The sequence below is a fragment of the Fomitiporia mediterranea genome, assembly GCF_000271605.1.
Source record: "Fomitiporia mediterranea MF3/22 unplaced genomic scaffold FOMMEscaffold_8, whole genome shotgun sequence".
Lineage (NCBI taxonomy): Eukaryota > Fungi > Basidiomycota > Agaricomycetes > Hymenochaetales > Hymenochaetaceae > Fomitiporia > Fomitiporia mediterranea.
The window spans coordinates 2,621,762-2,648,200 of NW_006760393.1; the positions used below are offsets into that span (position 1 = coordinate 2,621,762).

Consider the following 26,439-nt stretch of genomic DNA (forward strand, 5'->3'; position numbering starts at 1 on the left):
CATAATTCAAAACAAAATTAGAAATTTTCTTTTGAATTTTTTGTTATTCCTCTGTACTAGTAAGAAGAAATTTAAAAGAAAATTTCTAATTTTGTTTTGAAATTATGTTTTAGATTATTATTTCCATTTATTTAAAGATATTACAAATAGATAAATATTAAAAATAATTTATAGTTTTTGTCTTAAGAAAATTACAAATTTTGTTTATAATTTTTGCTTGTCAAAAATAGGAAAATAAATTTCAAATAATGTTTATCATTATGTAAGTTATTTTTTAAGGTAAGGAATTGTGAAATGCCCCATGTGCACAGGTGACACGGAATTGGCACACGTAAAAAGCACGCGTGAGAACATCATCAAGTTCTTTTTAATAATTTTGCTTCTGTTCTCATCCTGCTACTAGACTTAGACTTTAGACATTTTTTCTGGTAACAGACTCGACTTGGGCTGCCAATATAATGTCAGAAGAGCAAGCTACAAAGAGTCTGTCTCTGGCCGACATCCTCGATTCAACAGACGACGCGGCGAAGGACGCGTATCTCGAGCACCACGTCCCAGTACCGGATGACAAGCCGGAAGGCTGGGACGAAGAGGATGGTACTACTGCTAAGGAAGGCTTTTGTGTAGAGTGCGAGGGTGTGTCGCACCCCTTCAAACGCGTATAATAGCGACTGAGTGTTTTTGCACCTTCAGACCAGCCTGCTCAGGTGAATTGCGAGCAGTGCGCAGATAACTACTGCGAAGTCTGTTTCGCGGCTCAGCATCGTAAGGGTACTCGGAAACAACACATGCAAAAGCTTCTGATGGTTAAACAAAGACGTGCGAAGAGGGCCAAAGTCCTTGAGAACGGAACGACTGGAAAAGATGACAAGGTCTGTGGCGTCTATTTATATCACCGAATAAATATATTTTATTAATCGTTTTAAGCAGATGGATGAAGACGGTGGTTCAGACTGGGAACACGTCATTGATGAACCCGCACCGAACGCATCGTCAGCGGATGTGAGCGGACAACAGCCAGCGCCCGGTTCAGCAGTGGGGGATTGGTTCCTTGAGCGTGCAAAGTACATTCCTCTTCGTTTAACACTGCCAGAACGAAAATATCTCCGCTTGCTCGAAGCGGCGTTACAAGTCTCAGAATACACGGATAAGATAGATATTCTACATTTTGGCTCAAAAGTGAAGCGGATAGTTGCTCAAATCAAAGAGATATGTGCAATATTAAGTGGTCTAGTGCTCGCTGCGGATTACAAGCAGGTATGCTTCCCTAACTTCCATTTCTCATATGCCCGCTTCACGCATCATCGTAGGGCCAAGAACTCTTCTCAGATCGTGATTTCGAGGCCAATGCAGACTTCTACCAACAAATCTTCGAGCTTGGACGTCGGCATAAAATTATGAATCCCGACAAAATGAGAACAACTTACGGAAAACTCATTTATATTCTACAGGTAAGGGCTTTCATCCCGTTCCAGCGATGTACGGCGTCCTAATCTGGTATTAGGATAGCGCTATTCCCGAAGTTCAGGAACTCCTAAACTTCTCGTGCATCAAGCCAATCGTCACAGTTTATAACGGTAAGGTCGGCGGTCGGCTATCGGATGTGACCAATTAATTCTCACATGTGCATTGTTCCTTAGTACTGGAACAGAACAATGCCCTTGAACTCTTGCGGGACAATCTTATTGCTGTCGCCACAGGGGAGATATACTCCGAAGGCCGCTCGCGACGCGAGGTCCAGAAGGACATTAGAAAGAAAGAACAAGCCGTGGAGGTCTTGTCGAAAAAATATGCATCAAAGGATCTAGATCAGGAAGCTGTCCGCCAATGCATATACAGCATCAGCGACAATCACGCGTTTTTACGGGTTAACCGTGATCCTTGTGGGAAGATGATTGGATACCTGAAAAGATACTTTGACGCTCATCATCCGAAAGACAATAAGGCCTCGCTCGCTATTCGGAGCGGGAAGGGTGGCGCTCGTCTCACTCATGACCACGCTAGACAATATTCGTACGTACTGCAAAGTTTGACTCTATGGAAAGAGATCTTGCACGGTGAGTACCAATTCAAAGTATTTCTAGGACTTCACGCGAGCTGTGGACCCTACTTTTTAGAGTTCTTTCATCTCTGGTACCTTGCCGAAGCCGACCTTCTATCATCCGATATCACGTACAGGCTGAGGGACACCGGACAGGGCTTGAATCGGGTACAAGCAGCTCCGAAGACGTTACGCATGATGCATGCCATTTTGCACCGTGCACAAACCAATATTGGCAGTTGGGTCGGTTCAGCTGCGATCCATATGGGTGACCATAACGTACCAAATGCTCTCATGTTCATAGGTACGCTGAAATTAATTTCAGTGCTACTTTACACTGGCTGAAAGACAGATTCTTCCTCAGACAAATATTCCCAAATTTACCGTATTCTTCTGCCTATAACCAACGTCCTAAAAGAAATCCCGAATCTCATGGACAAGCCAGCTCTTCGTTCTTACATTGACGATGAATTTGGTTCCGAAGATAATCTGTACAGAGAGATACTTGGTGATTTCTTCCGCCATGCATTCGACGGCTCGGGCGCTGACAACGTGAGATTTGCTGACTTGAACTTGATGAAAGTAAAGTCACTGAGGATTCTAAATGTAGTTCTTCGACGCTGGCTCTTGTATCGACGGTCGTTTGACGTCTGCCTGGCAGTGGACATCGCAATTAGAAAAGAAGCGATATTTCCCTGTATTCCTTCTAGCAGGTAATCCAAGCAGTTGTCCCCTTTCTCCTTCATCCTTTACTGACCAGGTTTTTAGGCTTTGTTGGGTTTGATGGGGAATGGTAATACTAGAAAGCGATCTATAGATTTTGTACACAAATATTATTATTATCATCCGGAAAAAGAAGACGTGGTGTAACATTTATAAACACACGTCATATCAGTGGATTATGGGGATCTAGACAACTAGGTAAACAGCAGATTATCACATTTTTAGGCCCATTAGCGCAGATGTTAGCCTCTCAGCAACAAACTCTGGCTCTTGTCGAGCCATCTCGATGAAACTTAATAGCTTTTTGATACCAATTTCCATACGTGTGCCGCCGTAGCCTGCCATATCCTTCCCAAAGCCGGCTTCTTCGATTTGAGCAACGGCCCGTCTGCGTTCCTCGTCTGTTGCAAACAGCTCGACTTCTCGAAGAACGATGTCTAGTGATTCGAGAGAAGAAATAGGTGGCACACGCAGGTCTGCATCGAACACTTCTGAAAGCTGCGTTTCGACCAGCATAGGCTTGATTGAAGTGGTTGCGATTATTAATAGACGTCGACCCTTGGGTGGCCGGCGAGCAAGTAAAACGAGCAACGCCTGGAGAACAGCATTTGAGAAATTCGGGCCAATGGGAACCCACTCTGAATTACAAGATAAGAAAACTGTGACACGAGTTTTCAGTCAGTTGCCGCTTACCAAGAAGACGCTCGATATTGTCGATGACTATCACGCTCAATGGGCTCTTGTAGCTATCCGTAAACACCTTGTTTATTGCAGATATCTTCTGAGTGGGTGACATGCCGATCATGGACTCCGGGGACACGAGCTTGATGAAAGGGAATTGTGATGCCTGTGCAATAGTTGCAGCCATTGCAGTCTTCCCGGAACCAGGAGGTCCGTGAAGAAGCACACTGACAAGTGGCGTTCTTGTGGACGTCCGCACCTGCTCCACGAACAGTTGTCCGTCCCGCAGAAGTTCCTGTGGCAAACAAGTCGGTTAAGATCGTCTCTTCCTGATCTGTGGTACACACGTACATCGACCACAGGGTGGAAATGAATGATGCCGTTTTGGATGACCTGCTGCAGTTCCTCCTCTGCCACACCAAATGCAGGATGTACTTCATCAAGAGCCCTTAGAAAGTCATCCCGATTAACCCGCAGATTTTCCACATCATCTGAAATGCCTGCCATAGTTCCTACCTAACCAAGCTCAGAAATCAAAATGTGCGAAGACAGGCTGGTTGCATACCTTTACGTGTCGATTGAATGCGAAACTGGTTGCGCTCTTTATCAAGCCACTAATCTCCGCACCAGAGAAGTTCTTAGTTAGACCGGCCAGTTCTTCTAGACTGACATCGGTGTCCATAACACGATTCGTCCTCATCTTTGCCGTGTGAATGTTTAAAATCTGTAGTCTCCCGTGTTCATCGGGTAGTGAGATCTCCATATGAACCTCCAGGCGACCGGGACGTAATAAAGCCTCATCGATCATGTCAAGACGGTTTGTCATACCAATTATGAGAACGTTGTTGAGTTGATCGACACCATCCATCTGTACCATGTTAAACGACATGATAACAACGTTGACTCGGTCTTAAATCTATTCACCTTCGACAACAGCTGGTTGACGACGCTATCGCCAACACCAGTATTTCCGCTTGTTGATCCTCTCTGTTTGCAAATTGCATCCAGTTCATCGAAGATTATAATATGCAAGCCGCTCTCATCCCCCTTCGCTTTGTACTTAAATAATGTCAGCTGATGCTTTAATCAACTAGTATCAAACTTACTTCGGTCTCGGCTTCAGCAAAGAGCTTCCGGATGTTCTCCTCAGACTGACCAACAAACTTGTTAAGGATTTCGGGGCCATTGACAATCTTCGGCTCTCGAGCATTTAGCATTTTCCCGATCTGTCTGGCCATCAAAGTCTTGCCCGTTCCAGGTGGCCCATACAGTAAAATACCTATAACGAACTTATAATGAACACTGGGTGATTACACAGAATCTTTTCAGTTAGTCATACCCTTAACGTGATGAATCCCAAGCTTTTCGACGAGCCCAGGAGGGAAGACACGAGAGGCAAATGCTCGACGGAATATATTGCTGAACTCTTGGTCAAGACCACCAATACCCATGTCCTCGAATTTGAAGTTCGGCGCAAGAATGGCATTGGGTGCAGCTCTGCAGATGATTCAGACTCAGTTAAGCAGAAATAAAATAGGCATGCATTCATACTTCTTAGAGGATCCTTTGAGCTTGATCAATGAATCACCAGCCTTCATGATATTGATATCTGTCTTGTCAAATAGGATACCTAATCCTTTCACTGGAGCCCCAGCGCCCATTTCGACACCGCTCAATCCTTTAACGACGGCTTTGAGATTTTGGCCGTGGAAGTCAAACACGATGGACTCTCCCAACCCCAAAATAAGGCCATTGAAAGCTTTTACAAAAGTGTGAGCCATTTCATCTGTCGAGAACTGCTCTGCAATTTCGTGTCGTGGTTTGAGAAATCCCACGTCTAAATCTAATGATTGAAGGTAGGCACGAGACATGGCTGGTGGCAATGGCTGAATGGGGACTTGGTCTCCCGACAGACTCAAGCCCATCCACTGACGGTGCATACTTGAAGCACCAACTTCATGAGGGTGCAATTTTCCTGTGTTGTCAAGCCTGGCAGGACACTGAATTAGTCTCCTTAATCGATACCAAAGTTAAACTACCGACTTGACTGTTGCCGGAAATGCATCTTTGACGATGACATGATCACCGTCACGAAACCCAGCCTGAGGGTGCAGAATAAGTTTGTTTGTCAATGCAAGAGCATCGCTTGGACATTGAACGACTCTGAACCTGAAGACATGTAAGATTAACAGGTACTTGTATTGATTTAGTGAGCTAATTTACCCTCCTGATCCTCGACTGGCATCTCGATTTCCGTAGCCGCTAGGAGAAGGTGCTCGTTGATCGTAAGAACGCTTCTCATAGAGGTCTTCTGCACGGGGCGGCGGAACACGCTGACCAGAGCGAGTGCTTGAGGGAGGCACGTTGTATGAAGGATTTGGAGGCAGACGCGAGTAATTACTACCACCAGGCGGTCCTGACGGCGGCCCGCCGCCGGATGACCTACCGAAGAAACTCATTGTAACGAAACGATTGGACCACGCAGACCGAGGGAAGGAGCGACAGCCTAAGTGTACTTATCCCAAGGAGATAGTGCTTGATAGTCGTGGTTTGTGAACGAGGACGTGTACTGTTGCTGTGCATCACTAGATTGCTTGTTCCGGCTCGGCCTGAGCCGGTGTCGCGAGCGTCACACTCCAGTACTACTACTACCCGCACTTTGCTCGCGCCATGTTTCTATGCTACTTCCATGTCCGACACGCTCTCAGACACTTCGCCCCCTTCATTTTTCGACGAGGATTTCCCCGTAGACCAGCGTAAATGTCGCCTTCTTGGTCCGACTGCGTTGGTAAGTCCACGATGCATCCACCCTCCCAGTTTGGCATTAAACAGATCACCAATGCATCTCTAATAGGTCGTACAGGCTCTTATGGGCGTCCTGGTTATTCTTTCATTGGTATACAAGCGCCATAGGGAGTCCTCCAAGCGGCCTTGGAGGATATGGTTTGTATACTGGCTATTCAATTGACCTACCCTTTTTCATATCTTCGCCTAGGGCATTTGATGTTTCCAAACAGATCGTCGGGCAAATGTTCGTCCATGGCATGAATCTCCTAATATCCGGCGTGTCGGCACATCATGCATCAACAAATCCTTGTAACACATATTTCCTCAATATACTCATTGATACCACTTTAGGTTCGCCCCCAACACCCCTAAAGAACCGAGTTATTTTTCTTTGCTAATCGATTCCTAGGTGTTGCTCTGATCTATTTCATTCATCGCTTCCTTACACACGTATTCTCGAACATGCTTCAAATGAAGGGTTTTCAATCCGGACAGTACGGCACTCCACCATCTATACTGTACTGGGCACGTCAAGCCGCAATCTACGTCACTGCACTCACAACCATGAAATTCATTGTGATTGGGCTCCTCGCCATCTTACCGGGCATTTTTAAGCTTGGCGACTGGCTTCTGGCTTGGACTGGCGGCGGAGACGCTGTGCAGGTGATTTTGTGAGTTCCGAAACGTGCATGTTGATCCCGTGTTCCTTAAGGTTTACATGGCACCCGATACAGCGTTATGGGTCTATTTCCAATTGCTATGAACATCCTTCAGTTCTGGTTGATCGACTCAATTGTGAAAGCCACAACCCAAGATAACGATCTCAATCCTACTTCATCGCCGAGGCAATCAGCAGACCGAGAACCGCTGTTCAGTGCAACTGCATCCGACGACGACGACGAGACGCTCGATCATACCCACCGATTTGACATAGAGAACCCTCCCCTTGCGAGCTCTGCGTCTCAATCCGTAAAAACGAAGACCAGTCTTGTAGATGAGCAGAAATACCTATCCTCGAGAACGAGCCTAGACGAGCCGGAGGAAGCGGATGAACCGCATGCCTATCCGCCCCTGAGTTCTTCGGCTGGAAGCAGCTTCCGATCCCAGGGAAGCTCTCTCCCACGTCCGAGTACGCCAAAGCGGCGGCGTTCACCTCCCCCATCTCTTCAGTTACACTCACAGTCCGACATCGTTGATTCCCCTAGGCTGCGACACGTTGCACTTGCGGAAACGCCGGTTACCAATCGAAAGATAGTACATTCAGCTGACTCGCCTTGCATTGACGGTTCATGACGATGCAAGAAGTGAGCAGCGAGAGACGATTGCAATTATTCGCCTCGTTCTTTAGATTAATTATTTTAGCATGTTATTTATCTTGTAAATTAGGGTAAGAGCTTTATCATAGAACGTGGAGTCGGTCTTGCTCATGCACACATTTAGACAGATGGAAGTTAATAAAATGCATCGCCCGGGTAAAACGGTCCTTAAAATTACAGTTCGCGTGCTGTGTTTACACACATGCTGGTCCGAAGTACGTCGGGTTACCTTCCATACCTTCTAAACACAATACTTCATGCTGCCTCCTTACGGATCCAGGCCAGACAGAAGGATTTGCATGAGGAGAGAACGTCATCCCTTACACGCAAATACTGAAGGAGGTTCGTTTGATTTTCTCCATGCTTCCGGCACTGTTAACATAAATAGGTAATTCTTCCACGTCGACTTTCCCCTTCCTCCCGAGCTAGGCCTGCTGGCTGCTGGTGAAGATGTAATGTATCAAGAAGATGTAATGTATCACTGGCAACTCACTAACGGAACAAACGATGTTGTGGTGAATGGGACGGACTGGGCATGTTCAGCACGTTGTTTCAGATAACGAGCTGCAGCCAGATCCCGCCAAGCAGTAATGCCACCCTCCATCCAGGAGACAGTAAGGAAGCATAGACAGGGTAGCATGGTCTCTGGGTGCTTTGAGTGGATTGAATACAAATTAGAGTTCTCATCTGACCACGACCAACAAGGGTGCATGAAAAAAATACCGACATTTTCTGACATAAACAGAAACAAGTCCTTCCTTTCTCGATCGTGCGATAATCAGTGATACATACCGAGAAGAGATCGTGGGTGAACCTTAAGGCCCAGTCACTGGGTGGGGAGAGGGTGGAATCGTGGCGTGAACAATGCAAGGTGCTGATTGAGGACCGAAGCAAACCCATGTGAATCGAATGGAAATGCAATGTGAGGGCATGCAGGACGAGCAGCAAAGAGCCCACTTGCAAGCCATGGAGGTTGGTGGTTTCCAGACCGGATTAACCCAGTTTTCATAGAGGGGGGAGACGTCTTGTTGACCTTGGCCGTTTATCAGAGGAGGGTGTTGCAATGACAGTAGAAGGCTGCTAGATGTAGGGTGCTGTATAAATAGCAAGGCAGTAAAGTAGAAATAAAGTTTCTTGTTGATGGTACGCGAAAAGAGAATATATTAGATAGGGCGGTGACCGAGGGCGAGGGAAGAGAAGGGTGCAACGTGGTACACCTGCCGCTGGCCAGCTAAGTCTCCAAACTTCTCCGGTCACGCAGCCACTAGTTACCCACAATGTACTCATCTAATACACCCCGCTTAACCTCCATACTGGCACTAGATCAAGGCAGCTCGGCTCATCTTTAGAGACAGCCTAAGACTCCAGTATGATCATGTGGGGGTTGAATGTTTCGTGCAGTGGCTGAGAGGTCGACAATGTCAAAAATAAACGCAACGATCCAGCGCTGTTTACTAACAGTGTCTAATTGCGACTTTCAGCTACTAAGACTATGCTTTGCATGTCAAATAAATTGTCGGGTCGGGGTGGGCATCCGAATCTGAATGATTGAAACTAGGTACAAGTTTGTGGCAGAAGAATACAATTCGGGTGATAGATGATCACAAATTCTCGGTGGATACTGAGTCACTGGCTAGACATTCAGCCTCGCCATGGGCAACGAAGAAAGAAAAATCCATAATGCGGCTCAAAAAGAAGCAGATACGACAAAGGCGAACAGACACAACACAACAAGGACAAATGACTAGTGCCTACCCTAAAGGCCGCCTTCTGCGTCAATCCTTGCCATCGCTTTCTCGGCCGCAACATTCCGGGCAGCTTGCTTCGTAGATCCTTGGCCGATCTATTCGTCAGAAATGACATAAGACACGCGAGAATGCTGCTATTGGTTGGCTACAACTTACCCCGTAACTCTTGCCAGAGACTGGACAAAAAAAGAGAGAATTAGACATACTCAAAGCAACTTCATGTTCTAGAAAGCTCGGCACGTACTCTTGCACTCGCAAAGCCATGTAGGCGCGTGCTCGGGAGGCTTGCTGACTTCTACCCAGGATACCGCGGTCGGGAGACCCTTCGATTGAAGATCTGCTAGCAAATTAGTCATGGTGCAGTAGGTTATTGCGGCTCTCGGCGCTGACAATTGTTGAGTCTAACAGTTCCTAGAGGTGCGTTAGCCGAAAGCGACGATGAATCGGACCGAAGGCTTACCACTCGACATGGTATTGTATGCTGCAGATCGATGTTGCGGGGAGTTGTCCTTTCAAGTGCCTCTTTTATACCTCACAAACAGTCATCTCGCGAATTTAGGGAGGCATACGCGTTGGAGCACGGAGCACACCCGGCTTGGTCGGAGTATCTTGCTAGCAGTCTTCTCGAGACATGCATACTCGCCTCTCTCACAATGCAAGGTCCGCCTTCCAGTTAGTATTTCTGTCTCTGGGGGCGCGCTGTCCGTTGGATTCGCATTAAATAACCATCTTGTACCTACATTCATGTAAGTGGCGCTTAGAATATGGCCATCCTTCCACGGTAGGGTCCAAGGATGACGGTTTATGTGCAGCCTCGCAGCAAGAAGGCGCGCAAGGTTGGATTCTCCATCGGGCCCCCGCATTCAAAGATTGAATTTGTTAGCATATGAAGTCGGGAAAGGTAGTCCAGGAATAGCTAGTTGGGCATAAACAGTAGATCAGTTACCGTTGAAGTCAACATTTCATCAGTCGATCCATTGCATTTATACTGGCGGCACATGAACGGCGTACCATCCCATCAGGACCGAGATGTTCATTACGCTCAGACTATGCCGCCATGCTTTCCTAGGGTGCGTATACCGCATCGATAAAGTGATGTGGTGCAAGAACATGAGGCCGGACGAAGTTGGCACTGGCGCATTGTTATGCTTATACCTAGCATTGCTAACAGAGAATAAAGTTCAAGACTTTCCGGTGGACTGCCCCACCCCATTGCATTGCAGCAAAACTCAACATCGAGGCGCGACGACGCAGGGTTTGCAAAGGTCATTCGTTCAGCGTGCGGAAATGAGGACTAAAAACCAACGTCATGAATATCAAAACAGGTAGGTCCAGAGACCGTTCAGACTTTTTGTTCAGGACACAAGGGTTCAGTGCTGTCGTTCAATGCTCGGTTGTTCCCGTAATTACAGGGAAGGTAGCACTTCTGACCATTGGCCATGGTTATCGCAGAGCAGAGTTTATCCTTACTTAACGGCACCTCCTCCAAACAACCCTATGGCCTCTGTAATTGTAATATGTGGCAATGAGACTATGGTGAGCTGCAGGAACTGCGGCATTCACCGATATTATAGCGCCGAAATCGGTGTCTAAAGCAATAATATTCACTGTATCACAGAACAAATTAAAGCAACGGCACATGGAATTGGAAGATACTACAACCGGTGACTCCGTGAGAGCTGAGCGTTAAGCGGCTTGCTCTGGTACTACGGCTGAACTAATAGACTGCCGGGTGGCGGAGAGAACATTCTGGATACCAGCAAGCCCTTCCTTCCATGTGAGTAACCGTTTTTCGAGCTCAGCCCACTGTTCTATGGCAAAACCGCGCGGAGAAGCGCGAACGACATGAAGTGTCTGTGTAGTCTGCGCCAATTTTCCAGACAGCAACCCGGACCGAATGACTATTGCAAATTCGTTAGCCCAAGTGCCTTAATCTCCAATTAACTTGCAGCAGTACCGTCTATAGCCCATTTCTCCACTTCGGAGGTTTCGACTTGCAGTGAGGATGCAATTTCGCTGTAAGGAATATTCTGTCCGATTTTGGCAAATCCAAGTTCTGACAGCACCAGCAATCGCAGTTTTTTCTCCAACTGATCCACATCGAGTTCTAAATGACAACCACGTCAAGAGAAGGCCATGCTCATGCACAACTGCACGTACGGTACTCATTTACAGTTGACTGATTCTTCTCTTTCCATGAGTTGAATTCACCTAGGCTTCCCTTGTTGAAGATATTGAGGAGACCGTACAGTTGACTACCATTCAAGGTTTGGACGCTTTCCAATTTAAGCACTGGGTCGAAGTCAAAAACCGTTGGAATTCGAAGGGCCAACGCAATAAGCTGCAGGCTCGGCCTGGTCGATTCTGAAGGTGGCAATGATCTTACGTGAGAAATCGAGAAGGCAAAAGCCGTTTCACTGAAACGATGAACCAGATCAGATAGGGAAATCCAAAAAAACCTTAAAAGAGTCCCTACAGTTGACCCGCGGAAGCGAAAGCATCCGCCACGTTTTTTAAAAATTCGCACTTCTCTTCCGCGGAGGCATTCCATTCGTTCAACCATCTATCCACATCAGTGGTCCTGAGACGCAGGTTATCCAGCTCATCATTCTCCACAGCAAGCCTTAATAGAGTCTTGCATACAACAAGCCGAACAGGCGATGTCCGTGGGATTGCGTTAAAGAGATTTGCGAGGCTGTAGTAAAACAAACATCACTATTGTTTTAGGAAGGAGGGAATTTGACTACCGACTCACATCCGATACTTTATTGAAACGTGCTCTTTGGCACTTTGGTTCGAGATAACATCTAGTATTCTTGACACATCTCGCGAAAGAGATTGAGAATCCAATGTATAGACATCGATCAGGTATGAAAAGAGCAAATTGAAAAATCCTTCAATTTCTAAGATATCGAGACAGTAAGTCAGTTTTGAGGCGACCGTGCCAACTCATACATTCGTACCTCTGTCGGAACCTTCGCCTAACCCATCCACACTTCCAACTACTTGCGAGATTACGTTGCGCTTTCTTTCTTCATCTTCTGCTATAGGCTTTTGGCCTTCCGACGTCTTTAAGCTATCCGCAAAGGGCCGTTTGAACTCGGCCTGTTCGGTTTCTGGTCTCGTACGGGCAATGTAGTCTACGAGTTCTTGTACCTGGTCTTCATTAGAAGAAGCACCCCTTCAGTATGAAGGAAACCATACCTGCTCTTCAAAGGTTCCCTCTGCGAATACCGATATCGAGTCTGGCCCTGCCATATTGCTACACGTAGATGACTGCGCGCCGCCAGTCATGGCACCCAAAATTTGTGTCTACATGAGCCAAACATGGTGCTTAGATCTCACGGTCTGGTACAAACTGCGAGACTCGAGTCACTCGACTATCAGGCCTGTTCTATTACTTCTATCGTCTACTTAATCTAGCAGTTCTTCTCCTCGGTTATTGTGGCTCCAATCACTGTTGGACACATCGAAACAAAGGTCTTCAATGTCTCTGAATGTTCTACGATTCTGTCTATCTACGGCCCTACCATGATCTTGGTACTTCCTTCACTGTCTGGGAAATTCTTACAGGCATATATGGCAATGTATTCCACACGACAACGTGCTGCACATGGGTCTCCGTTCTAAATGGGCATCTTCGTACCATAAATGGAGGGGGAAGACGTGATGTGGATGCCGTATACTTATGCGTCGGAAGGGATCACCCAAGAATCGCAATCTTGCTATAGGACGACGTGCAAAGTCGTAGCCCAGTCGCACGGTTTGCGTGCGTATACATAAGAGTCACCGCTCGTTCGTGCAATGCGAGTGTGCTTGTCAGTTCTTTGAGCACCTTGTTCAGCAACGTGGCTGCGATGGCTCCTCTATCGGGCCTGCATATATGGACTTTATTGGTTCTTTCCGCTTGTCTGGTGGCCCTTGGTAGTTCTGCTGCAACAGATAGCGGTAGAGTCCGGTTGAAGGAGCGGGTCTCGCATCCTCGAGGATGGCTGAAAGGCAAACGCGCTCCATCGGGACACATCCTGGAACTCAAGATAGCTCTTCCTCAACCGTCTTTTCATGCGTTGGAAAAACATTTGTATGAGGTCAGTGATCCCGGGCACGTCAGATACGGACAACATCTGTCAAAGGAAGAAGTGGAAGCACTCGTCGCGCCGCACGCCGATAGCATTGCATCCGTAGATGAATGGCTGGCCTCTCATGGCATCAACACCGATGAACTCATTCGCTCTCCTGCACAAGACTGGGTGACGGTGCGAGTCCCGGTCGCTTTGGCAGAGGCTATGCTGAACACAGTGAGTCTGAGACGTTGTAGTCTGGGACTCAACTCATGCTTGTCCCATTTGTATTAAGGAATACTATCTCTGGACCCACGAAGCAAGTGGGGATACTAGTGTACGAACGCTCGAATACAGCGTCCCCGAAAGTGTCCTTGAACATGTTGAATTGGTTCAACCGACCACTATGTTCGCTCGCATGAAAAAGCAAAGGACGACGTTCCGATGGTCTGCCAATCAAGACGTTACGGCAACGGCTAACAATTCGGTACTTGACCTACCCAACGGTGTTCACGTAGACGCCAGTTGCAACACAACTGTTACAGTCACCTGCCTGAAACAGCTCTACAACGCGGTTGGGTTTAATACGTCAGCGAAGATTGGCAACCAGATTGGCATAACCGGCTATCTCGAACAGTTCGCGAATATTGCTGATCTCCAACTGTTCTACGCCGATCAGAGGCCCGACGCCCTGAATTCGTCATTCCAATTTATATCGGTAAACGGTTCGCACGGGTCTTTATCGTGTAGTTACGCCACTGTTCTGATTTTTAGTGTTCCTTTCCAGGTGGCCAGAACTCACAGAACATTTCCGATGCTGGTGTAGAGGCAAATCTCGATACCCAATTCGCTTTCGGCCTTACCTTCCCAACGCCTTCAATATTTTACTCGACAGAGGGCATGCCTCCGTTTATCCCTGATGTAGGCTCTCCGACAAACACGAACGAGCCATACACAAAAGTGAGTGGCTTCCTTTTCATGTGCGGCAAGTTATTTTGATGCTCGTAATAGTGGCTCGACTTCGTACTCGCTCAGAAGAACCCGCCTCAGACTATCTCAACGAGTTATGGAGATGACGAGCAGACAGGTAGCGATTCATAATTTAGTTTCATAATTTATTGTTTCATGTTTCCTTGGTCACTTCTCTCATTGTTGTCTGTCAGTACCCAGAAGCTTTGCTCAACGAGTTTGCAATGGATTCGCTCAACTTGGTATGCCCTCAAACGTACCTAAAATCCTCTACTTATTTAATTCATTGCTACGGTGCAGGAGCCCGTGGAGTAACTCTCACATTCAGTTCCGGCGACGGCGGCGTGGGAGACGGTGATCCTGGTAGGCCTCCGTACTTACTCTCGCTCTGACGATGTGCTAAAGCACTGATGTACACAGATCCTGCGACGCAGCAGTGTTTTACCAATGATGGGCGCAATGCGACTGAATTCATACCGGGTTTCCCGGCGAGTTGCCCCTTGTGAGCGAAATCGTCGTTATCTGTATGTTTGCGCTGACAATTCGTGTAGTGTCACGGCAGTTGGCGGGACCATCTTCATTCCTGAGGTAAATTGAATGACTTCTACTAATCCACATGTCATATTCACTGATGTTACTTTAGGTAGCTGTGGATTTCTCTGGAGGAGGCTTCAGCAACTTTGTATGTACAGATGCCGTAATGATTTGACCTATTTCATTAACTTTCGCATAGTTTGCTCGCCCGAAGTACCAGGACGAAGTGGTCCAAGCGTACCTAGACGCTCTCCCAAATGGAACATATGCAGGTCTCTTCAACCCGTGAGCCTCTCAAATCATGACAGCGTCATTCACATTTCTCACATTGCTCACATTTCTAGCAACGGAAGGGTGAGTATATCAAGAATGCTTTTCATATCACGTCTCTATAAACATAATCATTTCACGTAATAGGCTATCCCGGACGTCAGTGCCCTCGCAGACGACTTCAAAATATTCTTCCAAGGCCGCCCTGGCTTGATTGGCGGGACGTCTGCGTCTTCGCCGGCGTTTGCAGCCTTCGTCAGCATGTTGAATGACGTTAGGCTGTCGAATGGGAAACCGCCGTTGGGATTCTTGAATCCCTTCATTTACTCTATTGGCAAGGCGGGTTTCAACGATATAACTATCGGGAACAACCCTGGGTGTGGTACACCAGGTACGTTCCTCCCTTTTCTTTGGTGCGGAGTCCCACAAAACATGTCCTACCCTGTTTGTAGGTTTCAATACGTCCGTCGGTTGGGACCCAGGTCAGTCGTTCAGGTTTCCAATCTATTCCATATCACAAGACTTACTGGACTTCATTTATCAAACAGTGACCGGTCTCGGAACACCCAACTTTGGGAAATTGAAGCAACTCATCTTGCTGTAAGGATGTTCCTTGCGTTCTTCGTTTCTTATATCTTGGGAAATCGCGATATGAATGTAAATCATTGTGATTTTTGCTTGTTGTAGGAGTGATTTCAATTCGCAAGGGCATCATGCAAAGCCTGAACATACTGGCATCCCGGATCATAAGAATTATTCAGAACAAGTGCAAGAGCAGGGACAAGGACAAGAGGATGACTCTCAGCCGAACGAAGACAATCGTGGAAACGAACGACGAGTATAATCAATAGGGAAAACTCCTAAGAAAGTGAAGTGAAGCAACCGCACCCAGACAAAAACCACGTAAAACCACGCTATGCTACCTCTTCATCGCCCCTCGATCTTTCTATCTTTATCATTCTGCATATGGTGATGTACGAGTTTGATCGCGGTTGCCCTCTCCAAGTGATACTTGTATTTGAATCCAAACATGAACAATGCAAGTGTAATTTCAGTTCAGTAACATGCCAACGCCACTGGAAAGAACAAAAGTCCATAAGCAGCATGAATTAGAATGCACACATATTTTACCACTTCTGCAACAATGCTACCCCAAAAAATCAGAACATTATTGTAAACCAGGCTCTTTCTATAAGTTAGTCTGGAGAGTAGGAAAGGCATACTCCACAAAGCAGACTTCATTCAAAAGCACATTTACAAATTTAGCTTGCAGGCTTAGTTTTAGTTCTAACTTATGTCTTCTTCTATCATGTACTTTCGTATTCGCATTCGCATTTGTATTATAGTAAATAGAGACACCATTTCACTGAACCCAGAAATCCAAGTCCACTTACCTCCCACACACACAGACCTTGCTCTCCTCCTCTCAAAGAGACGCTGAACTTTAACAACCACTAAGATACCCCTCAATCGCAGTCTTCTCCCCCGAATCGACCGTCATCGCATAGAAATGCTTCACTTGGACGTACGCGCGTATGTACGTGCACACGTAGCTCTCCAGGGGTGGGACAAACTCCTTCGGGTCTCTGTCCCCCTTTGATCGGTTGATACTCGCGTCAACGGCGAGGAGCTGAGGACGCGTAAGGTCATTTGCGAATGACTCGCGTTGTGCGGCAGTCCAGGAACGGGCACCTGAGATCCACGCTTCTTTGAGTGGGACAATGTGGTCCTGTGCGTTTTGTTTTGTTTTGTTTGGAGGTGTGTCAAGGACTTTAGATATGGATAAGGGTAGGGTCGGGGGACTTACGATGTCGAACGTGCTTGCGTTTGAGGTTGTCTTGCCGTCATATGGTGATGTCCAGCTGCCTGAGACTGCTGTACACGCGCTATTAACTACGACGTTGGATCCGTCACGTTTCAGAACAGCTGAAATAGATTCAACCAATGTATCAGTGTCAATTGATCTCTTGAGAAATAGAGCAGTGTCCACGTACTTTCACGTGTGTTACACGTCCCGTTGACTACGGCCCAGCGTTAGATAATGAAGCCCTCTTAATGATGATAAGTAATGCAGACTCACTAGTATCCCAAGTCTTAAACTCATCTCGTGAATATGCTGGCTCATTCACCTCGTCAGCGACAGTCACTTTGAAATCGAGACACTGGTTAGCTCCTAACAGTTAGAAGAAGTAAAGAAAACATGAGAATGCTTGCGCTCTGAGAGATATGTTCGAGCTGTTGAAGCTGCGATGGGCTCTGGTATTGCTCGCCGAGAGAGAGGGGAAGCATTTACATTGACAACAGCAGTTAGGAACAGACTGATTCCACAGAGAAACGAGAGGGAGACAGCCGCTCGCATGACTTAGAGGAGGGAAGAAGTGGACCTGAACGACCTCGCTGCACAACCACCCTCCTAATTTTCATCTTTATATGGCATTGGGAAGATAGATGGCATCACACAGTATGTATGGCGGATGTCACGTTGGCAGGGAAGAGCATATGAATGCGAGGAGATGAGGCGGCACCGACAGCGAAGTGAGCAACAGATGTACGCATTTGGATCGGTAGATGCACATGGTAGACATAAAGATAGAAGACGATCAAGCTTGGCGTCTCTAGATTCACGATCTTCGATGCCTCCTCGCCTGTGAATGCGGGCCGATTCAATGGTCAAATATAGCCTGCGAAACGAGAAGAACGGTAGTGCTTCACGTTCTGTATAAGCACCTGTAATTGTCTAGCATCCATCAACTGCAGTAAGCATAGCTTGAAAAGACTCGAGTGGAAACTCCTTGTGATTATGGTGATGGCGAATTACGCGGGAAGCAGAGACTGCATGGTAGCTAGGTCGAAGAAGGAAACAAAATGCTCGGTAGCACATGTGCGTCACCAATACGTTATCACCGCTGCATGACGAACGTGCTTCTCGTTTCTGCTCAGAAAGAACATCCGGAGGGTAGTAATTCGCAATTTGAATGATGGCCTCAAACGGATTTTGCACAGCTGTTACACTGTAAGAGGAGATAAGTAGTTTCTCGTTCTTGGATTGGAGAGTACACGTGCTTGTTTCGATGATCGACGCGTTTCACGTGCCCGACTTTCCTTCAATTTCGTCGTCGAAGGCTCGAAGCTTCCTCTGTTCTCACTGGCAGTGGCACTTCACCTTACTCTTGCGTTCATATCTTCCATCTACTTGCAATGTCCTCTGAAGCCGAGACTGTAGTGATAAAGAAGCGTAACCGTCCAACAACTCGCATCCGTGACCGCTCCACCGAACCAGAGCTCGACTCCGTCCAACATCCGCCGGAAGATGCACCTGCCGAGGCGGATTCAGACGAAGGCAAGAACCTTCCGTGCGTCCCTCTTCCAGCTTGTGCAAACCATAGTTATCGTTAGCTATGGACATGAAAATACTTTACTCATTCTCGCTAGTTTAGATGACCTTATAGAACTACGCAAGCTTCGGCGAGCGCGCCAGGGTATCGACGTCACGAAACTCAACAAGGGCGAGCCACGGAAGCGGAAGAAGAACGCTGATGCAGATGACGGATCGACTACTACGCCTGTTGGGCTCATCAAGGGTAAGACCAGGGAAATCGAGGAGGCCGAGTGCGTGTTTGCTCGAGTGGTTATTATAATCTCCGTTTGTACGAAATGACTGATGAGTGAACACCTAAAGGGATAGGGAACGGGAAGAGAACAAAGCCCGTCGGACTGTCCGTACGAACAACTTCACTCAACAAACTAACGCGCTAGATGTCGACAAACACATGTATAATTTCTATTTCGTATTAACTACCTACCTTTTGCTTATCTCGTGAACCTTAGGATGGCATACATCGAAGAGAACATGAGGCAACGTCGTGGCGAACGAGGCGAGAAGATAGAGGATGAAGAGGCTCCCAAACCGTTGGACCCACAAGAAGAACTTTACCGTATCGCAGAGAAATTTAAAACGCAGAACAATGCTCGAGGACAGGAAGAAGGAAGCGTAACGAACAGCTTGTCCATGCTTACTGCTATTCCAGAGGTGGATCTCGGGATGGAGTTCGTAATTTTATGCTTTGTATTGTTTTTGTGGGGACAATTGACGTTCAATCATTTATCAGCGCGCGACTGAAAAATATCGAAGAAACGGAGAAAGCGAAACGCGCAGTTGCTGAAGCGAAGAAAGAGAGACGTCAGAACAACGACGAGGAACACCTCGCCGCTACACGCTGTGCGTATTTTTGCTTCTTTCTTTCCTCCCTCTTGCCAAGTTTTGCGAGATAATATTCCACTAACCTACGAAATCATCTAGTCTACAAACCCAACATCAAGCAAAAATCCGACGCCGACATCATCCGGGACGCAAAACTCGAAGCCATGGGTTTACGCCCAGATGACTACGAACCACGAAGACACCATCCTGAGAAAGTGCAGACTGCTACTGACGAGATGGTACGTACAGCTCGCTTTCTTATCGTTAAAAATTTGGATGCTGATATTTATACACTGCGGCTTTTCTTATTGATGTAGATAATGGAACGCTTCAAGAAGAGAATGCGGAAGTAAATACCACACATATGTAATTTTCGTCACGCTTTACTGGGAAGGCATCTAGGAATTTCACGTAAATTCGTCATGTGCTAAGCACCTCATCCATGAAGTTGCCAGATTTAAACTAAAGACGGCATAGTTACATCCTTGTACGCATATTATGGCATTAGACTACAAAAACAACATGTAGTAAAAGAACATGAATAGATTCTACAACTTTCGTGAATTGATAGATGACCGACGTCGTAAATATGCAGGGTTCAAGAGTGGAGGTTCTAAGCTCGAAGTACGAAGACGGGGAGAGTATTCGTCTCGTGAACGGAAATACCGATCGATCTCGGTTGCATCGAAATCGGATGCAGTGGTTGAAGGCGACTGAGGCGGATTGCTCGTCGTTTCTGGTGCAGAGGGCCGTGAAGGAATCTGCGACTCGTCAGACTTCTCTGTGTTTTTGCCTCCGAGCCTGTACACTCTCTTCCGTTTTGCCTTCACTGGTTGACGGTCGGATATCGTCCCTTGTGACCTCTCACGCGACATCGCCATTCTCGGAGGTACGCTGCGAATCATGAAATGTTGAAGGGGACGCGTGTAGGGAGATAAAGTTTGATTTGACCGGTTGAGAAGGGAGAGTTGTGAGACTGCATTGTTTATGCCTGGTCGTAAGATTATCTTAGGCTCGGCATCTGGATCGCTCATGTCGGAGAAGGTTGCGAATGGTGGTACAGTTTGAGACGATACTGAGCTTCGTCGACTGACCCCTGCGCGTTCGAAGGAGGTGTCTCCAGTTACGCCTAGACGCACGACGTTAGGAGAAGGGTTTGAAGAGGAACTGGATTGTTCGTTCCCGCTTCGTTGTCGAACGAGTGGCGGAGTACTAGCTGTGTTCTCAAACGGAAATTCATCCAGCTCGTCCTCGACGCTCGTTCGCCTAATCGTCGGAATCTGGGAGGAAGCATATTGTGGTAACCCGTCAGTGAGCTGGGTCCCTTCCTGTATAGATGGACCTTCCCAACTCGTCCTTCTTGTCGCTGGCGTGGAGGAATTAGGCATATACGGGTTCAATGGCGATGGATGACGCATATCTGCTAACGACTGAGATAGTCGATGGAGAGCCGGAGCAGTGAGTCCTGGTGATGATAGACCTCTTGAAGAGGTTGTGGAGGACGGGGTTTGGTGTAATAGAGAAGAAGCGTGGTATACGCGTGGGCGAGTAATCATACCACCGCCTACAGCAGGGATACTTTCGTATTCCGTCACATTCATCTCTGATCGCGGTGGCAGAATGTCCGTCATGGTTTCGTCCCAGTCTACTACATCGAAAGAACCATCTCCGTCCGTTCCATCATATTCGCTCTCCTCTTCCGCAAGGTCCGCTAGCCCCCTACTTTCGCGATGAATACGACCCAGATGACTGAACGCCTTTGATTCGGGTATTTCAGTCTTGAAGGTGCCTGTCTCCTGATCATATATAACTTGTGGGGTAGCCGGTGCTGATCGGAGAGTGGTGAGCGAGGGTTTCGAAGAAACACTACGCAGTGTTGATGATCGTCGCTGAGGAATACCTTGTAGGAATTCTGACGGTCGTAAAGGACCTCGTCTTGCCATAAGTGGATTCGTATTTGGCGAGAACGCGCGTCCGAGGGCGAAATCTGGATTTGACATAGTTTCCAGTCCGGCATGCGGGCGCATGGCTGGTCGCTTCGCTAGATAGGGTGCCTCGACCGTAGTAGATTTCTTGATCCACTGCTGGCTAAGCCGATGAATAATGCTCGGGAGGTCCTCACGGAACATCTGTCTAAGTTGACCCTCAATCTCTTTCTGGATGAACTTCTGAATCACCGTGAATGAGTCGAAGGTACTATTGATATCGACATTCTGGAGTGGGTCCGTTTTGAAGACGAGTGTAATGCCCTTCTGCTTGGAAACGACCAGTACAACGTAGGAATTGAGTTTGAAGTTGGAAAGTCGGAGTAGCATAGGGACAATTAGTGGCTGATTTGCTGCCACCATGCCTTTGCTACCACCCATGAGGTGTATATCGGGCTTCTTGTGGTAAAGCGGATTCGCCTAAGCATGGGAAATTAATCAATTAATGCTCGTACTCGGAAGCCGAGGAACCATACCTGAACTTTCGTCCTTAGTACTATGTGCGCATCGCCTGCATATGTTAGCCTGAATATACCACGAAATTGACTCATAGTCAGGTCTCCTATGTCTCGTATTTCGAGTTCTGGAGGCTACATATTATGTGAGTTCGCTCGTGACAATAATCGTACACTGTGGCACACGTACCTGAGTGCCCATTTCCAATTCAACGACTTCAATCCTGTCCGCAATGACCGGTGGCTTATTTCCCTTGTTTAATGCATTGTTTAAAAGCTGTATCGCGTTCTCATGGAACTGGTCGGAGAACCGCGGCCATTGAAAGCTAAATGACATTTCAAAGCCGAACGAGGACGCAAGACAAACTCAGGCAGAATAGACTCGTCAAGACGTTTCGGGCATCGTAATGAAGGTATGTCCTCTGGGTGAAGGTTTAGCTTGTATCCGAGAGTTCCGACCGCAGGCTTGTGAAGTTGCCCAGCAGCGTTGGTCTCGGACGCTGGCAGGATTTGGCGAGGTGTCCGCTAGGCTAAAATAAGATTTTCTGCGTGGACCAGCTACAGTGAAGTATAACAGATCTTTCCAGTCGGGCTTGACGACTTTTTGTTACAAGCCCTCAGACACGAGCAAGGCAAGAGGGAGAATGCAGCACAAGAGTGAGAAAGTTAAGCAGGATGAAATTGGCTGCGTCGGTAATTTAGGCGGGACTAGCCTCGGGACGATGACGGCAACACCCGGCTTCGTGCCGTTGGACAGCTTCCGCAATGAGGCTTTTCACAAATGTTTCTCTGTATACATCTCCCCCATTCATGTCCATAAATTTATACACCGATCCAAAAACTCTATAAAAATTCATGGAAAGAGGGGTTTCTTGCTCGATTCAGCAGATATTATTCTATGGGATCTGGTTGCCTCAGGAGTCAATTATACTTGATGCAAGCAGCACCGTCCTATATGCAAAACAAACCAGAGTTGTAGCTCATCTGTTAGGTTCAAAAAATCTCCCCCATCACCCATGGGAAGAGGTAAATTGGCAGTGAAAGGTGGCGTTGACTTACAACCATCCTCTCACTATGTTCTTAAAGTTATAATTAACATTTGTCGCCCGCGTAGTTTAATGGCTATGACGTCAGACTTCTACGTGTAGTGTAATCTGAAGGTTGCGGGTTCGAGTCCCGCCGTGGGTAATTGGCAACCTATTTTTTTCTCTCTATTTTCTATTTTGGTCGTTTCCATGGGCAGTTTTGACAGGTATATGCACTCTTAATGACGGACGCATTACACGAAAGTGTTGCGGACGGAATGACGATCTCTTTCAGATATTTATAGAATTATATGTCGGAAGGAAATATACAAGTAATTATGAGAGATTGAAATGAAGGGATTTGTTCCGGCACGGAGGAACCCAAACCCAAACAAAGCGACCAGTTTAGGCCAAATCTGGTAGGCTGTTACCCGACGCGTGACAGATTGACAAGAGAGCAGATAGAGGCTGGTTGTCGGATAACTGTCTTCTCTCTCTTCGATGAACGGCGTACGTCGTCTGCTAGGCGGCACAGGGCAGCGCCCACAGTCACCCCCGGCATCGAGCTCGTCCGGGGAAGAACAATCTCAGGCATCGCTGTTCCGTCCAGTAGCTCCGTTGTCGATCTCCTCCAAACCCATATGGCAACCTACTCTAGTCGAGACAGATGCTACGAACGGCAGGCCGGACAGCACGTCAAGTAGCACAGTCAGCGCATCTCCTCCAAAATATACGAATGGTGTCACCCTCTCAAAACTACCTCATGGACATCAAGCTTCTGTGGACAATGACTTCCGACCGCAGTCTTTGGGATCATCTATTTCCTCTCGCAAGTCGATCCCAGCCTCTCCAGGTTCCTCTCCGACGTCAGCAACCCGTTCCTCTAACGCCTTTTCCGGACCATCCTCTCCGTCTCGACCGATGCCAAATCGAGTTGCACAGCTCAGAGCATGGAAGCGTGCTTCTGGTACAGTTGATACGCGGGACGAACTATTGATGACTTTGCTGGCAAGTGAAGCTATTGTCGATAGCCGGGATTTTGATATTCTATATTCTGAGGACGTTGAAGAGCTCAAGAAGGTAAGCCCTAGCGTTTTCGTAGCCTTCTCCGGTTCTTTTTCTTATTTGTATTATTCTAGGAATATCAAGTACTGGAGGCTCGTTTACATGCAATGCAGAAGAAACTGAAGCTCGAGACGAAGATTCGCGATGCAGCTGCTTCATTAGTTAAAGTAAATTCTCGCCATAAGGCAGTGTCGAAACAGTCAACAGAACAGCTAGAGGTTGCGAATCGCAAAGTGGAGTCCGCGCAGAAGGAGTTGTGGCAGCTCTCTGAGCGAACGAACGAGATTAACAAGAAGCTTCTTGAGCACCGAGCTGGTGTCTTAAGTTTTGCGTTGCGAAGTCTGGAAACGAAGGTCGCTGGTGGGAATGAAGATTCAGGATATACCATGTCGCTTCGGAGCACCCAGATGAGCCCCACGTCTTCTGAAATCAGTTATTCTTCGTCAAAGACAAAGTTCGATGGGGCACACCTCTTCGCGGGTCATGAAAATGCGCTACCACCATTATCACCCCGAAAATTACCGTCCGCTGCGGAAGTTTCAATCCTAGATGAGAGAGTGAAGGAAGCGAATAGCAAGCTGCAGGCCGCAACCGAGGCTCAGAACGAAGCGAGGCGAGAGGCAGCCATGCTTAAGGTTGAATTGGAGGGATTAGAGACGTCTTTGGCGCTCGAGCTGCAGTCCGCAGAGGAAAAAGTGGCGACTATGAGGTCCGAAGTGCAGAAGGTCGGCATGCTAGAGTCTCAGTTACGGGGGTTGACTGCTGAACGGGAATCGTGGACAAAAGAGAGGGAAGAAAAACAATACGAGATCGATAGATTGGAGCAGCGTCTAGAAATGATGCAAGATAAGAGTAATGAAGCTATGGGCACTGAGCAACGCATTGTGGAACTGGAGTCGGCGCTGGACGCTTTACAGAGTATGATGCACTCCCATAGTCTAAATTTACCCAACGATACCCCTCCTGCTCGACGTGTCTCATACCTCGGAACCTATTTAGAGGATGTTCAGTCAAGACTAAACGCCAACCTCAGACAAAGAGAGGAATGGGAGGACCTTCGTCACAAGCTCGAGGAGGACCTCCGCGTCGGCCTTGACAGCCGCGAATCGCTTTCTCGGGAACTCGAAGAGGCGCGGCGAGAGCGTGAGGGATATCAAGAGAAGAACCGCTCATTAGAGGCACAACTAAGAGTGAGTTTCAGCGCTGTTTTGATGATTCAGGTAATGTTAATGAGATTATTTTAGGAACAGGCCCTGGTACCTCCGGGACCGATGAAAATAGTCTCTTATGAGAATGCTCCTGCGGACATCCAGAATTTTGTTCAAATGCTCAAACCTGTATGGAACGCTCTACCGTCTCCTGAACTGCGAGCGTCAAAGTTCGGACATCGCACCAAACCCTCATCCTCAGTGCCTGGTAGTCCGAACATGTCGCTGTCGGAACTGGATGTTCGGTTACTAAGAACACTGTATGACGGTCGCCCATCCTATCAGACCGTTGACACGTCAAGCCAATTCACGGTCGAAGCGTTTGCAGCACGAGTGCAAGCGTTAATTGCAGATGATCGCGCATTGATTGAGCGGCTTGTCCGGTTTGCTCAGGCTCACGAACTGTTGAAGCAGAATGCAGACCGAGCACAAAAGATCGCTCAAGAAAGTAGCGTTGCTTTGGAAACGTATCAGAAGCAGGTGAAGGCACTCGAAGAGCGTAATATGACGCTGCAATCCAGTGTGAATTCCTTGTATGTCTTCTTTCTTCCTTATAATTGTTGCCCATCAGACGTGGTCATTGAACTAACGTCTTGTCTTTCCTAGGCAAAATGAGATCGTTGAACTACAAGGGGCAATTGAGAAAGTCACGGATGAGAAACGGGAGGTGGAAACACACGCTGCTGAACAAGCCGAGACGTGTCGGCAGCTCACGGAAGCCAACAACACGCTTAGCGCCCGAGCATTATCACTGGCTCAAGAAGCCGCGTCCGCACCCGAGGCTGTCCGAACTCAACTTGAGAAGCAGCTTGCAGAGTGTAGGTTAGAGCTGCAGAAGGCACAGGATGATATCGACGCGATGCGGTCTGCTGAGGCTTCCCAGAATCTCGCGCTCATGGACGAGCTAAACCATATGCAAGGCCAGAACGAAAACCTTCGCGCTCAACTTCGTGCTGTACAGGCAGGCAAGAAATAGCTTCCTTTTTCAATTTCTTCTATCCTTCTTTTGATGTCTGGGCCATTAATAATTATATCCTTAACTGTCGACGAACATGTTTCTTTCCCTCAATCCTTGAGCATTTTTTTGGATATTTAAATCGTGGTTTTTGCTTTTCGCACATTGTTTATACGCTATGTAACGGTATCCTTGCAATTGTATCTGAAATAACGCATGGAGTAATTCATTCTCACCATAATATAGTGTATCAGCGCCTTTGCTAATAGAAGTCATTTGTTTCTCATGCAATGACAGAAGACGGGAAAATTTTCCGGATTTCGAAGTCAGAGACAGAAAAGGGGCGTGCCGTTGCGGACTTTAAAATAGATCTTCTCAGGAAGCTTATCCTATTTGGGACGAAGGCGAAGATGCG

At 47.3% G+C, this 26,439-nt stretch overlaps 10 protein-coding genes and 1 non-coding gene across 11 annotated transcripts; 6 read left to right on the top strand and 5 right to left on the bottom strand.

Moving 5' to 3' along the window:
- Nucleotides 1-447: 447 nt before the first annotated feature.
- Nucleotides 448-2,850, top strand: FOMMEDRAFT_111459 (uncharacterized protein). Its single transcript, XM_007268766.1, has 10 exons — nt 448-636; nt 694-872; nt 931-1,257; nt 1,311-1,451; nt 1,505-1,577; nt 1,641-2,057; nt 2,118-2,345; nt 2,406-2,593; nt 2,652-2,754; nt 2,810-2,850. Exons 1-10 carry the CDS (start codon nt 459-461, stop codon nt 2,836-2,838), a joined length of 1,863 nt encoding a protein of 620 aa, XP_007268828.1. The 5' UTR covers nt 448-458; the 3' UTR covers nt 2,839-2,850.
- Nucleotides 2,851-2,977: 127 nt separating this feature from the next.
- Nucleotides 2,978-5,904, bottom strand: FOMMEDRAFT_88907 (AAA-domain-containing protein; the record flags this gene model as incomplete). The annotated part of the gene is made up of 10 exons (XM_007268767.1): nt 2,978-3,402; nt 3,458-3,740; nt 3,797-3,961; nt 4,011-4,313; nt 4,370-4,504; nt 4,552-4,724; nt 4,785-4,942; nt 4,997-5,434; nt 5,489-5,606; nt 5,685-5,904. 10 exons carry the CDS (start codon nt 5,902-5,904, stop codon nt 2,978-2,980), a joined length of 2,418 nt encoding a protein of 805 aa, XP_007268829.1.
- A 230-nt stretch (nt 5,905-6,134) lies between these two features.
- On the top strand, nt 6,135-7,525 carry FOMMEDRAFT_89208 (uncharacterized protein; the record flags this gene model as incomplete). The annotated part of the gene is made up of 5 exons (XM_007268768.1): nt 6,135-6,233; nt 6,300-6,388; nt 6,441-6,583; nt 6,642-6,903; nt 6,967-7,525. The coding sequence occupies 5 exons, from the start codon at nt 6,135-6,137 to the stop codon at nt 7,523-7,525; spliced, it is 1,152 nt and encodes a 383-aa protein (XP_007268830.1).
- A 1,779-nt stretch (nt 7,526-9,304) lies between these two features.
- On the bottom strand, nt 9,305-10,159 carry FOMMEDRAFT_158706 (uncharacterized protein; the record flags this gene model as incomplete). The annotated part of the gene is made up of 6 exons (XM_007268769.1): nt 9,305-9,391; nt 9,453-9,472; nt 9,541-9,633; nt 9,687-9,707; nt 9,757-9,805; nt 9,866-10,159. 6 exons carry the CDS (start codon nt 10,157-10,159, stop codon nt 9,305-9,307), a joined length of 564 nt encoding a protein of 187 aa, XP_007268831.1.
- A 720-nt stretch (nt 10,160-10,879) lies between these two features.
- On the bottom strand, nt 10,880-12,570 carry FOMMEDRAFT_111468 (PCI-domain-containing protein). The gene is made up of 7 exons (XM_007268770.1): nt 12,501-12,570; nt 12,260-12,452; nt 12,052-12,199; nt 11,773-11,991; nt 11,457-11,713; nt 11,254-11,403; nt 10,880-11,197 (listed from the first exon to the last, which is right to left on the bottom strand). The coding sequence occupies exons 1-7, from the start codon at nt 12,552-12,554 to the stop codon at nt 10,983-10,985; spliced, it is 1,236 nt and encodes a 411-aa protein (XP_007268832.1). The 5' UTR covers nt 12,555-12,570; the 3' UTR covers nt 10,880-10,982.
- A 131-nt stretch (nt 12,571-12,701) lies between these two features.
- Nucleotides 12,702-15,967, top strand: FOMMEDRAFT_126575 (tripeptidyl peptidase A). The gene is made up of 14 exons (XM_007268771.1): nt 12,702-13,594; nt 13,653-14,082; nt 14,145-14,317; nt 14,369-14,444; nt 14,521-14,568; nt 14,627-14,689; nt 14,747-14,828; nt 14,878-14,914; nt 14,970-15,008; nt 15,060-15,145; nt 15,205-15,214; nt 15,278-15,521; nt 15,583-15,612; nt 15,679-15,967. The coding sequence occupies exons 1-14, from the start codon at nt 13,154-13,156 to the stop codon at nt 15,732-15,734; spliced, it is 1,815 nt and encodes a 604-aa protein (XP_007268833.1). The 5' UTR covers nt 12,702-13,153; the 3' UTR covers nt 15,735-15,967.
- Nucleotides 15,968-16,428: 461 nt separating this feature from the next.
- Nucleotides 16,429-17,521, bottom strand: FOMMEDRAFT_111474 (uncharacterized protein). The gene is made up of 5 exons (XM_007268772.1): nt 17,345-17,521; nt 17,211-17,276; nt 17,125-17,151; nt 16,938-17,056; nt 16,429-16,859 (listed from the first exon to the last, which is right to left on the bottom strand). Exons 1-5 carry the CDS (start codon nt 17,487-17,489, stop codon nt 16,575-16,577), a joined length of 642 nt encoding a protein of 213 aa, XP_007268834.1. The 5' UTR covers nt 17,490-17,521; the 3' UTR covers nt 16,429-16,574.
- An 807-nt stretch (nt 17,522-18,328) lies between these two features.
- FOMMEDRAFT_135745 (uncharacterized protein) lies at nt 18,329-19,684 on the top strand (the record flags this gene model as incomplete). The annotated part of the gene is made up of 7 exons (XM_007268773.1): nt 18,329-18,483; nt 18,563-18,739; nt 18,810-18,902; nt 18,959-19,177; nt 19,240-19,349; nt 19,431-19,570; nt 19,649-19,684. 7 exons carry the CDS (start codon nt 18,329-18,331, stop codon nt 19,682-19,684), a joined length of 930 nt encoding a protein of 309 aa, XP_007268835.1.
- A 195-nt stretch (nt 19,685-19,879) lies between these two features.
- On the bottom strand, nt 19,880-22,424 carry FOMMEDRAFT_148030 (uncharacterized protein; the record flags this gene model as incomplete). Its single annotated transcript, XM_007268774.1, has 3 exons — nt 21,962-22,424; nt 21,793-21,906; nt 19,880-21,736 (listed from the first exon to the last, which is right to left on the bottom strand). The coding sequence occupies exons 1-3, from the start codon at nt 22,106-22,108 to the stop codon at nt 19,880-19,882; spliced, it is 2,118 nt and encodes a 705-aa protein (XP_007268836.1). The 5' UTR covers nt 22,109-22,424.
- Nucleotides 22,425-22,875: 451 nt separating this feature from the next.
- FOMMEDRAFT_t56 lies at nt 22,876-22,959 on the top strand. The gene has a single exon. It is a non-coding gene; the product is annotated as a tRNA-Arg (tRNA).
- Nucleotides 22,960-23,427: 468 nt separating this feature from the next.
- FOMMEDRAFT_126587 (uncharacterized protein) lies at nt 23,428-26,086 on the top strand. Its single transcript, XM_007268775.1, has 4 exons — nt 23,428-23,876; nt 23,936-25,051; nt 25,106-25,602; nt 25,676-26,086. Exons 1-4 carry the CDS (start codon nt 23,718-23,720, stop codon nt 26,043-26,045), a joined length of 2,142 nt encoding a protein of 713 aa, XP_007268837.1. The 5' UTR covers nt 23,428-23,717; the 3' UTR covers nt 26,046-26,086.
- The last annotated feature ends 353 nt before the right edge of the window (nt 26,087-26,439 follow it).